Genomic DNA, 13,170 nt, shown 5'->3' on the forward strand with positions numbered 1-13,170 from the left:
TTGTCTTATGAATAATCTCCTAATGAATGAACTGGCCGTGGCCCTTCACATTTTTCCCTTTCCCATTTGAAAATTTCATCTCTCCTCAGACATGTCTATCAGCCTTATCATAAAAGAGGCTTTAGAAATGGTGGAACCTAGAAAAGGACCCTAAAGTCCCACAAAGGGTTTTTCCCCGGCAGTGTAGACACACATGGTTGCTTATGCAAGGATGAGAAGAGCTCATTAACCAGTTGTCACTTTTTATCCACAAACTTAGAGGAAGAAGTCCCCAGCAGTACATCGTTCTATTTATAATCGTTCACGAAAACACATTAGGATACAAGTTAATATTGATTGCTAATTCCCAAACTGTTTCTGAAACACACTTCTACTTGTTGGATTGGACCGTAATGTGACATCCAATATTGGATGATGCATTTGGCAAGATACGTGATTGGCATTGGTAATGATATTTTTCCCCCAGTCTGTTTATTTCAGTAGTTATGAAATGTTCAGAGGCAGCAAAAGGATGATAATGATTTTCTGGTGAAATAAATCACCTCTCAGTGTTTCTAGGGCCCTCACTATTTATGAATATGTTCTACGAGAAATTTGGCGTGTGCATGTGTTTTGCATAGCTCATATGTATTTGCATATCACTACACAGGTCTGATATACTGTGTTTATCCACATTTATGAGCACATGTTCGGGTATATTCTTTTGTTGTCATTTTATTTATCAACTTGAAGAGGTCTAGGCTGAGATTCAAGAATATTGGAATCTAAATCCTAGTTCAGTTTCTAAGTTCCCTACAATCTGAAATAGACAAATGCATATCTTAATTTAACCACCTTAGAGATGGAATAGTCAATCTGACCATTAAAATACTCAAAATATATAAGGTTAATGACATCCTGGAACACAGTTTCATTTTGATACTGATGTGATCAGGCCATGAAGCAGGAAATTTAATCTAATTACTTTTTTCTTTCTGATTTCCCTTTCCATCCTCCTGGTCCAATGGAGCCTAAAGCCACATTCAAACCAGCCAATATATCTAAGTTAAGCAAGCAGTAAAATGATGTGAGTCTCCATGGGCCTCAATGCCTCCAGCTCACCCCATTATCAAATTCAACAAGTTCAAGTTCACCACCACACACACACGCACACACACACACGCATACAATGCCTTACAGATCTCACAAGGAAAATTTATTCTGTTCTTTGACCATGCATTCCTTATGCTTTACAATTTACCTACTCTGCTTCTTAAATCTTTTAAATGCATTTATTATTCTACCTCTGGTCCTGGTTAGTTCTTCTCAGGCTCTTGGTAGCTGTGCCCACTAATTTCCTGGCAAATCCTTGTGTTTTCCACAGGCAGAGGGACAAGTGAGAGGCTAGAGAGGAGGGTCTGAGAGTCATGGCGAAAACCCAGCAATGCCAGTTCCTACAGCATTGCTCGCCACTGCTTCTATTTTAGGCTGTATGATAAACACTGCAGTACTTCTGTTCCCTGTTGTCTTGCACACTGTCCCTTTAAATTCACCATATTTGTCCGCAACTTCTAAAATCTCTTATGTGTTGGCTCACATCTCATTCCATTTTTTTTCATCTTTAAAACTGTTCTTCTCCCATTCTGTTGCCTAGCTCCTGTTAGGTGAATTTCAAATTAAAGATTTATTCATCTGATTTAAAATTCTATCTTCTAGGATTTTGGATGCTTTCACTATAAAGAAATGTTAAATGTTTGTAAGCATAAATATACTTGCCTTGATTGGGTATTATACAATACATACATATAATGGATCATCACATCACAAATATGCAGAAGTTTTATAAACAGTTTGACAACCTACAAAAATAATAATAATAAAATAGAAGTACCTTGGCTCATCACAGATTTCTCCACAGCTAGGGCACAAGCCTCACACTTCCAAAGTGTGTGGGAAGAACGTGGTTCTCATGAGCAGGAGGAGCATGAGAGCCTCGTCTGAAGACCAGGTGGTCATGGGAAAGGTGGAAATAGGTGCTAGAACTGGTAGGTAAATGCTGGTGGTAGGCATGGTCCTAGTCTAGTACAATCCACTTTGAAGAGGAAGATAGGCAGAAGACTAAGATTACTGAGAATCCAGGCCCTCCTCAGACCCCAAATCTCTGGACATTGTTTGCCACCTCTGCCATTGTTATAGAATAAAATCAAGGACCAGACTGCCTTAAACAAGATTCATCACTGTAAAAAAAACAATGCCAGAATTCTAGGAAAATTCAGTTCACCGCAGGAATTCTACAAGGCTGACAAATCATCTGTGGTTTTACAAGAGGAAGAGTGGCCACACATCAGCTAGTTATGGTCTTGATATGACACTCCAGGGGATTTTCCTACAAAAGGAAAGATTTCTAACATGTTCTAGCATCAGTGACAATGATAAAGTGGTCACAGATGAATGTCAAAAAAGTTATTACAACTAAAGGAAAAATACTGTTATTGAAGTTGATCCTGCTTTTACATAGAAGAGAAACATTTTGCAGTAGAATGATTTGCTATCTTGCATAGTTTCTTTGTTGGATGAACTTTATCAAAAGCTAAATTTAAAGAAATTCTGGAAGAACCTGAAATGAGGCTCAAGAAAGGCTACAGGAATATACTTGGAAGCTCCAACTGCACAGTATTCTCCATGTTCCATTTCCAGTTGATCTTGATGTGCTAGAGAAGGTTAGTAGTCAAGCTGCCGTTTACCTTCCAAATGCCAAAATATTGTTCCATTCATAGATTTCATTGAACATGAGAACTCAAAAGGTTTAAAGAACTAGCCTATATATTTGACAAATACAAAAGTACCTTGAAGAACACAGAATATTTCAATTAAATAAAAAACAACAGCAATATAATCCTGCTGAGTCCCCCACAGACCTTAAGAATGGCAGGTGGCGACTTTGAATATATTCTAAAATTATATATCTAAATGGCAGAGTAGATGGGCTTTCAGAAAAGTATTGTTTTAGTGAAAGATGTATCATTGGAGGAAGCTAGCTCTCGGGGTCTGTAAGCAGTATTCTACAGGAATACCTCTCTCTCTCCCCCGTGTCTCCTGTGGGAGCCATCAATACAAAAAGTGCACATCTCTTTGTCTTGCTGACTATTGTTTAGAATATATTTTTGGTCTTGAGTTTTTCCTTTCTATCCTTATTGAATCCATCAACTGGGAACTTATTCTCTGAATTTTTATTTTTCCTATTTATTTGAAGGCAGGAGGAGAGAGAGAATAGAGACAGCGAGGAGAGTGAGAGACAGAGAGATCTTCTGTCTACTGGTTCACTTTCCAAAAACCCCTGGTAAGGGATGAGTCAGGCCAAAGCTAGGAGTCAGGAACTCAATCCAGGGATCTCATGTGGGCGGCAGGACCCAGGTACTTGAGCCATGCCTGCTGCCTCCCAGGGTGTGCATTAGCAAGAAGCTTGAATCTGAAGTGAAGCAGAAACTTGAACCCAAGCACTGCAATATGGGATGCAGGTGCCTCAAGTGTCTTAATCACTCTACCAAATGCCCGCCCCACGGAAACTCCTTTCTCTTCACATCTCACACAATCCCCCCAGATCTCTTAAGATCAGGATTAGAAAACAAACTCCGTACTTTTCCAACGTGGATTTTGTAGTTTAATTGTATTGGGCATTATTTTTAGGAATCTTTTTACACTTTACAAAAAAGCTTTACACCAGTTTGAAAAGAAGGTTTATAGGCCGGCGCCATGGCTCACTAGGCTAATCCTCCGTCTGCGGCGCCGGCACCCCAGGTTCTAGTCCCGGTCGGGGTGCCGGGTTCTGTCCTGGTTGCTCCTCTTCCAGTCCAGCTCTCTGCTGTGGCCCAGGAGTGCAGTGAAGGATGGCCCAAGTCCTTGGGCCCTGCACCCCATGGGAGACCAGGAGACGCACCTGGCTCCTGGCTTCAGATCGGCGCAGGGCGCCAGCCCCAGCGCCCATTGTGGGGTGAACCAATGGCAAAGGAAGACCTTTCTCTCTGTCTCTCTCTCTCACTGTCCACTCTGCCTGTCAAAAATAAATAAATGAATAAATAAGAAAAGAGGTTTATGAAATGGTCAAATAATTTCATAATTTTAAGTATTGCCATTTTGGTAACTTGTATTAATGTGCTGCTGGTATCACCCTCCCATAAATTGCCTAGAAAAGACTGACACTCTGCATTAGGTGAAAGAAAAAAAGACTATTGGTGTCTGAATGTCACTAATCATTACAAAATGTTCTATATTGATAATAAACATGAAATGGAACGTCTTTTGATTTTAAATACCATTTTCCTTGAAAGGATAGCACAATAATTTATATGTTAACATACATCCAATTATCCTATCCCTATTGCAAATACACTTTAAAAAGATGCAAACACACTTTAAAGTGTTATAAAATAAAGACATAAAGCTCTGAAAATAAGAAGTTAAGGAGACACCATATTGAAAAAAAATAAAAAACACTATAAGGCCATCCAGAACAAACTGCCTTCTTCCTAATCTTACATAAATCCAGGACTAGTCCCATTTGCTTTCTCTCTCTTTTTAAAGATTTATTTATTTATTCAAAAGGCAGAGTTATTTATTCGAAAGACAGAGAAAGAGGGGGGGAGAGAGAGAGAGAGGTCTTCCATCCTGTGGTTCACTCCCCAGATGGCTATAATGGCTGGAGCTGAGCCAATCTGAAGCAAGGAACCAGGAGGTTCTTCCAGGACTCCCACACAGCTGCAGGAGCCCAAATACTTAGGCCATCCTCCACTGCCTTCTCAAGCTACAGCAGAGAGCTGGAGTGGAAGAGGAGCAGCCAGAACTCAAACTGGTGCTCATATGGGATGCCGGCACTGCAGACAGTGGCTTTACCTGCTACACCACAGCGCTGGCCCACCAAATTGCTTTTTAATCAGTTGTCAGTTAATGAGTTTGTCAATCATATTCCAGACCAACAGCTTGATCATTAAAATGGAGATTAAGAGGGGCTGCTCAGGAGGTTAATCCACTGCTTGTAACAGGCATCCCATATTGGAATGCCAGCACTAGTCCCAACTGCTCCACTTCCCATCCAGCTTCCTGCTCGTTTTTTGGGGAAGGCAGAAGATGATATCTCAAGTGCTTGGGCTCCTACCTTTCATGTGTGAGACTAGGATGGAGTTCCTTACCTTGGCTTTGATCTGGTCCAAACATAGCTATTGTGGCCATTTGGGGACTGAACCAGCTCACACACACTCTCTCGCGCTCTTGCTCTCTCTCTCTCTCCTTCTCCCCTCCTCCTCCTCTACCTTCTCCTCATCTTTTTCCCTCTCTGTTGCTCTACCTTTAAAATAAATAAATCATTAAAGAGGCATTAAAAGAAATGCCCAGTCCATCATCATGTATAGACCTTAGTAACTGCCAAGAACAACAACAAAAAAAATTAGTCAAAGTCACATGTGCAGGGTCAGAGAATTATATTGATAATAAGAGTGTCTCTCCTTGACATAGTCAAACTCAAAATAGCTGTGCGTGACGGATTGTCCTGTGAGCAATCCCTAAAACCATTTACCTACGCTTCTTTGGAAGGGCCTGATAACATAGCTCTGTCAGCAGCTGTAGCTGCTGTCGACATCCAGGGAGAAGAGGAGAAAAGGGAAGGCTAAGAGTATTTTTAAATCTTTGTTTTGTTTTGTTTTGGCTTTGCTTCTGCATTTTGGTCTTGACAGTCAAGAAAGCACTTAACTGAAAAAATTGTGTATGCTAATGTTTAAATAAAGGAATGTGGTATCTTTCTACTGATTATAACCATATACTACAGTTACTTTACTTTGCATTATGTTGGATGCCTGTTATCAGATACAGATATGTAGAACCTGCCAAGAAATGGAACTTCCTTGCTTGAGATAGGGCAATACTGAGGCTGAAAGATCTATTTCAAAAGCCATATGGTTGGCCTGAATTTGCTACCAGCCTCTCAAAGGAAAGATTTGGCTCTGAATGCTTGAAAAGAATTAACCCTGCACCTACCAGAGCCTCGACCGTAGGGGTCTGACCACTCACTGCCGATGCAGCTCAGTATTGACGGCTGAACAAGGATGTCAGCTGACCCATAGTAAAAGCTGTCTTCCTTTCGTGCATGTTCTAAAAAGGTATTCAAAGCCTTCCTGGCACCTTTTCTCGACTAAAGACTACCAAAAGACACCTGAGCCTTCATTCCATCCCATTCTTCTGGCTCATCTATGGGATATGCCTGAGAATAGTCAGAACATGCTCTCTGTGTTTGCCTGCCAGTCCCTCTTCCTGCTTCCAAGTGGCTACCTTTAGTCTATTTGTGCTGTTATAACAGAATACCTCAGACTGGATTATTTATAAAAAACAAATTTATTTTCCAACTGTTCTGGATACTGGGAAATTTAAGATCAAGACCCTGACATTTGGTGAGGGCATTCTTTTTTAAACAAAAAAAAAGTTATTTATTTATTAATTTGAGAGGCAAAATTACAAACAGAGAGAGGGAGATACAGAGAGAGGTCTTCCATTTGTTGGTTCACTCCCTAAATAGCCACAATGGACAGAGCTAGGCTGATCAGAAACCAGGGGCCAGGAGCTTCTTCTGGATCCCCTATGTGGGTGCAAGAGCCCAAGCACTTGGGCCATCTTCCACTGCTTTCCCAGGCCATTAGCAGGGAGCTGGATTGGAAGAAGAGCAGCTGGATGTGATCCAGTGCTCACATGGGATGCCAGTTCTGCAGGCAGAGGCTTAATCTACTATACCACAGTGCCAGCCCAGGGAGGACATTATTACTGTATCTTTGCATAGCAAAAAATGGCAGGGAAGGTATGAATGCTCCATGAAGCCTCTTATCTAAAGGCCTTAGTTCTATTGATGAGGGTAAGAGCTCTAGTGGTCTTGTAACCTCTTCAACGTCCCACTTATTAACACCGTCAAATTGGTAACACCTGAATTTTGGGAGTGGCACATTCAAGCTACAGCAATCAATCCCTGGCCCCTCAAAAGTCATGTCCTTCTCACTCAAAAAAAAACCACCACATCCATTCCATTCTGATACCTCAAAAGATGTAATGTGTGTCAGCATTAAATTTAAAGTCTAAAGTCCAGAGTCCCATCTAGATATCATCTAAGTCAGAGATGGATGAGACTCAAAGATATATTCATCCTGAAGCAAATTCCCTTCCAACTCCAAGCCTATGAAATAAAATGAGTTATGTGCTTCCAAGATACAATGGTGGGACAGGTGTGAGACAGATATTTCTATTCTGAAAGGGAGAGATAAATAAGAAAGTGTTACAAAACACCCCCAAAACAAGTTAGAGGAACAGTTATAGAACCCCCCAAACTGGGTCCACTTACCCAACATACATCAAGCCAGTAACTGACACTGCGGCCATCAGAAGACAGCAGAGTGTATTTGCAATGCACTGGTCAATTCCTGGACTCCCCAATGAATATTCTAGTTCAAAGCTAGGGATGAACAAGGTGTGATCAGCTCATTTGTGGGTCTCTGGTAGGTGCACAGCACTCATAGTCTTCCTTTGGTCAGAAACAGAATGCCAGTGTGCTTTTCTGAAGATGTGATGGTAAGGTGGGTTCCAGTCAGTCTGGGGTCTATGGGAAGATAGTTATTACTTTGTTTTAACATGGCTTGAAGTTTCTGAAAAACACCTCAATTAAGTCTAGCCTCAGAATGTGAGCTAGGGGAGTGATAATTGAGCTCTGAGGCCTGAAGTCCAGTACCCTGCAGGGCCCACCTGACCCTGGTGCCACTCTTAATTCAGTGAATTGATGCTTAGAAAGGAGTTGGCTTGCAATCACCACAGTGAAGACAGTAGGACTTGGTTACAACCCAAGCTACATGAGCTAGTGTTGTGTCACAGTGGGTAAAGCTGTGGCCTACAACACCAACATCCTATATCAAAGTGCTGATTCAAGTCCCAGCTGCTCTGCTTCTAATCCAGTTTCCGGCTAAAGTGCCTGGGAAAGCAGAAGATGGTTGGAGTACTTGAGTCCATGTCACCCACGTATGACTCCCCACTGTGGCCATTTGGAGAATAACAAGACAGAAGGTCTCCCTCGCTGTGTCTCTTCCTCTCTCTTTCTTCTTCTCTCTCTCCCATCACAGATTAATAAATAAATAAAACTTAAAAAAAATTAAACCTAAACAACATTAGATCTTCAGACTTGAGAATGATGTTCTTGTCTGCTTCTCAGACACACTGAAGTCGGGGTCGGGGTCCCAAGGCTCCAGACACAGCCCACGCAGCAGCTCTCTGGTTGCAGTCAGGTGCCTGCAGCTCTCCCAGGCTGGTGTTGCATGCTGGTAGCCCTATAGGTCTGAGGAGTCAGGAGTGACTGCCCCCACAACTTTACTAGGCACTGGCCTATTAGGGGCTCTCTGCAGTAGCTTTGCCCCTGTGGCAAGTGTCTGCCTGGACTTGGAGGCTGTCAGAGATGTCATCTGAAATGCAGGGGGAAAAGGACATGCCTCCAAGATTCTTGCACTCTGTGAGCCCCTAGAATAAGTGGCACGCAGATATTGTCAAGACTTACAGGTTGTACCTTCTGGAAACGGGTACCAATCCTCACTTGAGCCAACCTGAGCCACAGCTGGGGCTGCCAAGGAGCAACGTGCCAGAAAGCAGGGAGCAGAGATTTGAAATATCCCTGGGCAGCAAGTTCTGAGGTCCCATAAGTGCTCTGAGATCCTTCTTTGAACCTGCTCTGTCCTTGAGGCCCTGTGATGTGCACAGGACCCTGGGAGATCTCTGGAATGCCTTCCGTGTCATTCCTTCATTGTCGTGATGAAGAGCCTTTGTCTTCCTTCTATTATTCACGATGATCTCTGTATGAAATATTCACTTGGCCACAGCCTTGCTTTTCTCTTCTAAACATATTGTTTCATTCTTTATGTGACCAGATTAAGAATTTCCTAAATCTTTACATTCAGCTTCCATTTTGATTCCATTGTTAACTGTTTTCCCTTCTTGGATGTCACTGTAAGTTAAGAGAAGCAACAAAGCTCTAGAGAAGTTAAATGCAGCCAGGCAACACTTTTCTGCTTAGAGATTTCTTCCACCAAATAGTCTATCCATCACTCAGAACTTCTACCCTCCACAAACTCCTAGGATGTGGACAGAATGCAGTCAAATTATTTTCCACTTTATAATGAGGATGCCTCTTCCCCTATTTTCCAGTAAGATTTTTCTCATTTCTGTTCTAGAACCCATCAAAATAGCATTTTTTGTCCCTATTTCTACCATCATCTCGGTCATGTCCATCTAGATCATCACTAAGAAGGCTGGCTGTCTACAGCTCTGCTCTCCTGAGTGCTCTCCAGAATCACCCACAATGCTCTCTGCAGTACAGAACTTGTCTAGCATTCACTTCAAAGCTGCTCCATCATGTGCCCATTTCCCAGTCAAGGTTTTTAGGTGTTTGTTATAGCAACAGGCTACCCCTGGTACCAGTTTCTGGCTTGGTGTATTTGTACTACTTTAACAAACAGAATTACACAGACTGGATCATTTGCCTTTAAAAGGTTTATTAGCTAACAGTTCTGAAGCTGAGAAGTCCAGGATCAAGGCACTGGAAATCTGTGGGGCCATCTTGCTGGCTCCTCACATTGCAGAAGGCAGAAAGCCCAGGCCAAACGCTGCTTGCATTCTCTTCTACAAGAATTGTTATATCATTCATGAGAGGAGTTCTCATGGACCAATAACCTATTTTATTTGAGAGTTAGAGTTATAGACAGTGAGAGGGAGAGACAGAGAGAAAGGTCTTCCATCTGCTGGTTCACTCCCCAAATGGCCACAATGGCCAGAGCTGGCTGATCCAAAGCCAGGAGCCAGGTGCTTCTTCCTGGTTTCCCACATTGGTGCAGGGGCCCAAGGACTTGGACCATCCTCCACTGCCTTCCCAGGCCACAGCAGAGAGCTGGGCTGGAAGAGGAGCAGCCGGGACTAGAACCGGCGCCCATATGGGATGCTGGTGCCGCAGGCGGAGGATTAACCTACTGCGCCATTGCGCCAGCCCCTCAATAACCTCTTACAAGCCTCAATTCCTAATGCTATCAGAATTTAAATAATAGCACTGGCTACATTCAAATCGTCCTTACGTATTTTCCTCTGGAAGGAGGAGAGAACTTTCACTTTGCTTATGGCCTTGTCTAAATACTGAAGGAGTTTGTGGATTCAAAAGGCTCCTATAGCCTTGGTAGCTCATGTCAAAAGCCTCATGTGATCAGTGACATCATACATAAGAGTGTTAATTGTTAAATTAACAACAGGAGTCACAGTGCACTAACTTCCCAGGCAGGATCTCTGTCCTCAAAGAGTTGCATTATGAGAGTTAATAGTAAAACTTGTTCTCAAAGATTTACTTTGTATTAGTGTATTAAGTGGAGGATATTCTTATGTCTCATAAGTTATAGTTTCATCTAAGTGCTGGCAAAAGATGTATCATTCTTGGGTTCTTCTTTATTTTAAAAAATATGTTTATTTATTTATTTATTTGAAAAGTAGAGTTACAGACAGTGAGAGGGAGAGACAGAGAGAAAGGTCTTCCTTTCGTTGATTCACTTCCCAGATGGCCACAACAGCCAGAGCTGTGCGTCTTCCTGGTCTCCCATGCGGATGCAGGGGCCCAAGCACTTGTTCCATCTTACACTGCTTTCCCAGGCCATAGCATAGAGCTGGATTGGAAAAGGGGCAGCTGTGACCTGAACTCACGCCCATGTAGGATGCCGGCACCACAGGTGGAGGATTAACCTACTGTGCCACGGTGCCAGCCCCTCTTGGGCTCTTCTTTAAAGTTAATTAAGGAGGCTGGTGCTGTGGCATAGCGGATAAAGCCACTACCTGCAGTGTCAGCATCCCATAAAAGTCCAGTTCAAGTCCCAGCTGCTCCACTTCTAATGCAGTTCTCTGCTATGGCCTGGGAAAGCAACGGAAGATGGCCCAAGTCCTTGGGCCCCTGCACCCATGTGGGAGACCCAGAAGAAACTGTTAGTTCCTGGCTTTGTATTGGCCCAGCTCTGCCGGTTGAGACCATTTAGGGAGTAAACCTGCAGATGGAAGACTTTCTCTCTCTCTCCTCACCTCCCTCTCTCTGAAACTCTGCCTTTCAAATAAATAAATCAATCTTCTAAAAAGATTTTTAAAAATAAAGTTAAGTTTCTAAAAAAAAAAAAAACACTTAAAAAAAGAAGTGAAATCAACTTTGAGACGCAATGACATTGAATAGCCCTTGACTCAACTGTTGAGGAATATTTTTTTATTCACACAATTTGTTGAACCCTTTACTTAGTATAAAGTTAATCTTCTGTGTATAAAGTTAACTGAAAATAGATCATAGTAAAAAATAAGACTGGGAATAGGAGAGGAGGAGGAAGAGTAATGGGATTGTGGGTGGAAGAGTAGGTACAGTGGGAAGAATCACTGTGTTCCTAAAGTTGTTTTTAAGAAATGCAAGAAGTTTGTATTACTTAAATAAAAGATTTCTTTGGGGAAAAATATGAACTGAAGAACCGTGGGATATGTTAGTGTAATGCTTTCTTGGGAGGGACTGCCCTTTGTAGCTACATTATATCTTTACTTCTTTTTTGACTTTAAAAATGTTTCTTTAAAAATAAAATAATGGTGACAGAAAAGAAAAAAACATTTTCACTAGAGACACCTGGATCACAAGCATCCCTCATCTACCCCTTTCTTTGGGGGACATTGTAATGTATGCTACGGGACGGTTTAATCAATGATCATTTTGTAAGCATTTATTAACACCTTTTTTTTAATTGTCCAAGTCAACTAGGGATTATGAAGATAAAATGGAATAACTAGTGTTCTATAATTTGAGTCTTCCAATATCTTCTTCCTCTAGCAATTTCATGGACATCCAGCGAAACATACAGTTCATCCTCCTCCAACACAGGCTCAACTCTTCATGGTGAGTACTTGAGGAAGATTCGGGGACATCAAAGTTAGTGATCTTCTCTACTTGGGTGAGGAGGGAAAGCAACAACCAATAAGACGCCAATTTCAGATAGGCATTTAAAAATGTAGCTTCATGGTAAAAATGACAATGAAAATCAAAATTCTTTCCAGTCACTCAAGGAAATTAGTCAGAGACAAAGCCTTAGATTTTTCTTTACTTCAAAAGGAAATCTACAAAATAGCAACTTTTTAGTCAGTACATCTGTGAAAAAAGCATTTTAATTTTTAGTTTTTCATTAGAAAATGGAATGATCAGTCAACATGGAGATGTCTGGTCTGACATTGCAAAGCAGTTTTATTCATCTTATCAAACACATTGAGATAGGAAGAATAGGTGTTTTTGATCAACTGAACTTCTGATAATCTGGTATAGAGATCAGGCTTATCTTTCAATTACATCAACTGTGGCATTGTCCCATATCATTTACATTTCTCATGAAGATCCTTTAGTAAATGTAATTTCATTGTTTGGAAGTGAGCAGCCTCTCTTTTTTCTCTAAATCAATCAGAAAATTCAGTTGCTGTTACACAGATCTCAAGATCCCAACCTTGATATAAATTGGTTTTTAGTAAGTTTTACATACAATATCATAGGGATGTTCAGGCCATTCAAATTGAGCTCTTCCAATAACACATGAAAGAAACCCAACCGTGACCTTACACCACTTGATCAGGTGAGATGGCTGCTAAGATCACTCAGCTATTCCCCTTGTATTCCCAGGTGATGTCTTCACCAGCACAAGCAGAACATTTTCGGAAGTTCCCACAACTGCCGGGGGATCTACTAAAAATAATCGTATCTATATCACTGGTAAATGATTTTCCATTGTTTTGCATCTTAATGTTTTACTCACTCAATAAATTTTTATTGAGTACCTACCATTTGCCAAGCACTGTGCTGTTTATTGAGTATACAGTGATAACATTAGCCTTCTGAAGAGTATAATCTACTAAAGATAATATATAGTGAGTAAATAATCATATGTTAAATTTATTTGTAAATAACCATACAAGTACATTTGTGACAGCTACCATGGTAGGTGCTGACAGAGTTTAACAGGAAGATCTGATTTTAATTGAAGGCTGGGAAAGGACTTTCTGAGGATACACTGTTTAACTTAAAATCTGAAAAATGGATAACGATTAGCCAGCTGAAAAACAACAAGAAACGTTTCAGGCCTGTGA

At 41.4% G+C, this 13,170-nt stretch overlaps 1 protein-coding gene across 4 annotated transcripts in view; it reads left to right on the forward strand.

The window, feature by feature from the left end:
- CD96 (CD96 molecule) overlaps nt 1–13,170 on the forward strand; it is a 116,305-nt gene that overhangs the window by 88,994 nt on the left and 14,141 nt on the right. For all 4 annotated transcript variants that reach the window (XM_051859365.2, XM_051859366.2, XM_051859367.2 and 1 more), the window contains 2 exons: nt 11,873–11,938; nt 12,707–12,796. In XM_051859365.2, coding sequence (XP_051715325.2) covers nt 11,873–11,938; nt 12,707–12,796 — 156 coding nt within the window. The remainder of the gene's footprint in view (nt 1–11,872; nt 11,939–12,706; nt 12,797–13,170) is intronic.

This window comes from Oryctolagus cuniculus, chromosome 4, assembly GCF_964237555.1.
Source record: "Oryctolagus cuniculus chromosome 4, mOryCun1.1, whole genome shotgun sequence".
NCBI classification, from domain to species: Eukaryota; Metazoa; Chordata; class Mammalia; order Lagomorpha; family Leporidae; genus Oryctolagus; species Oryctolagus cuniculus.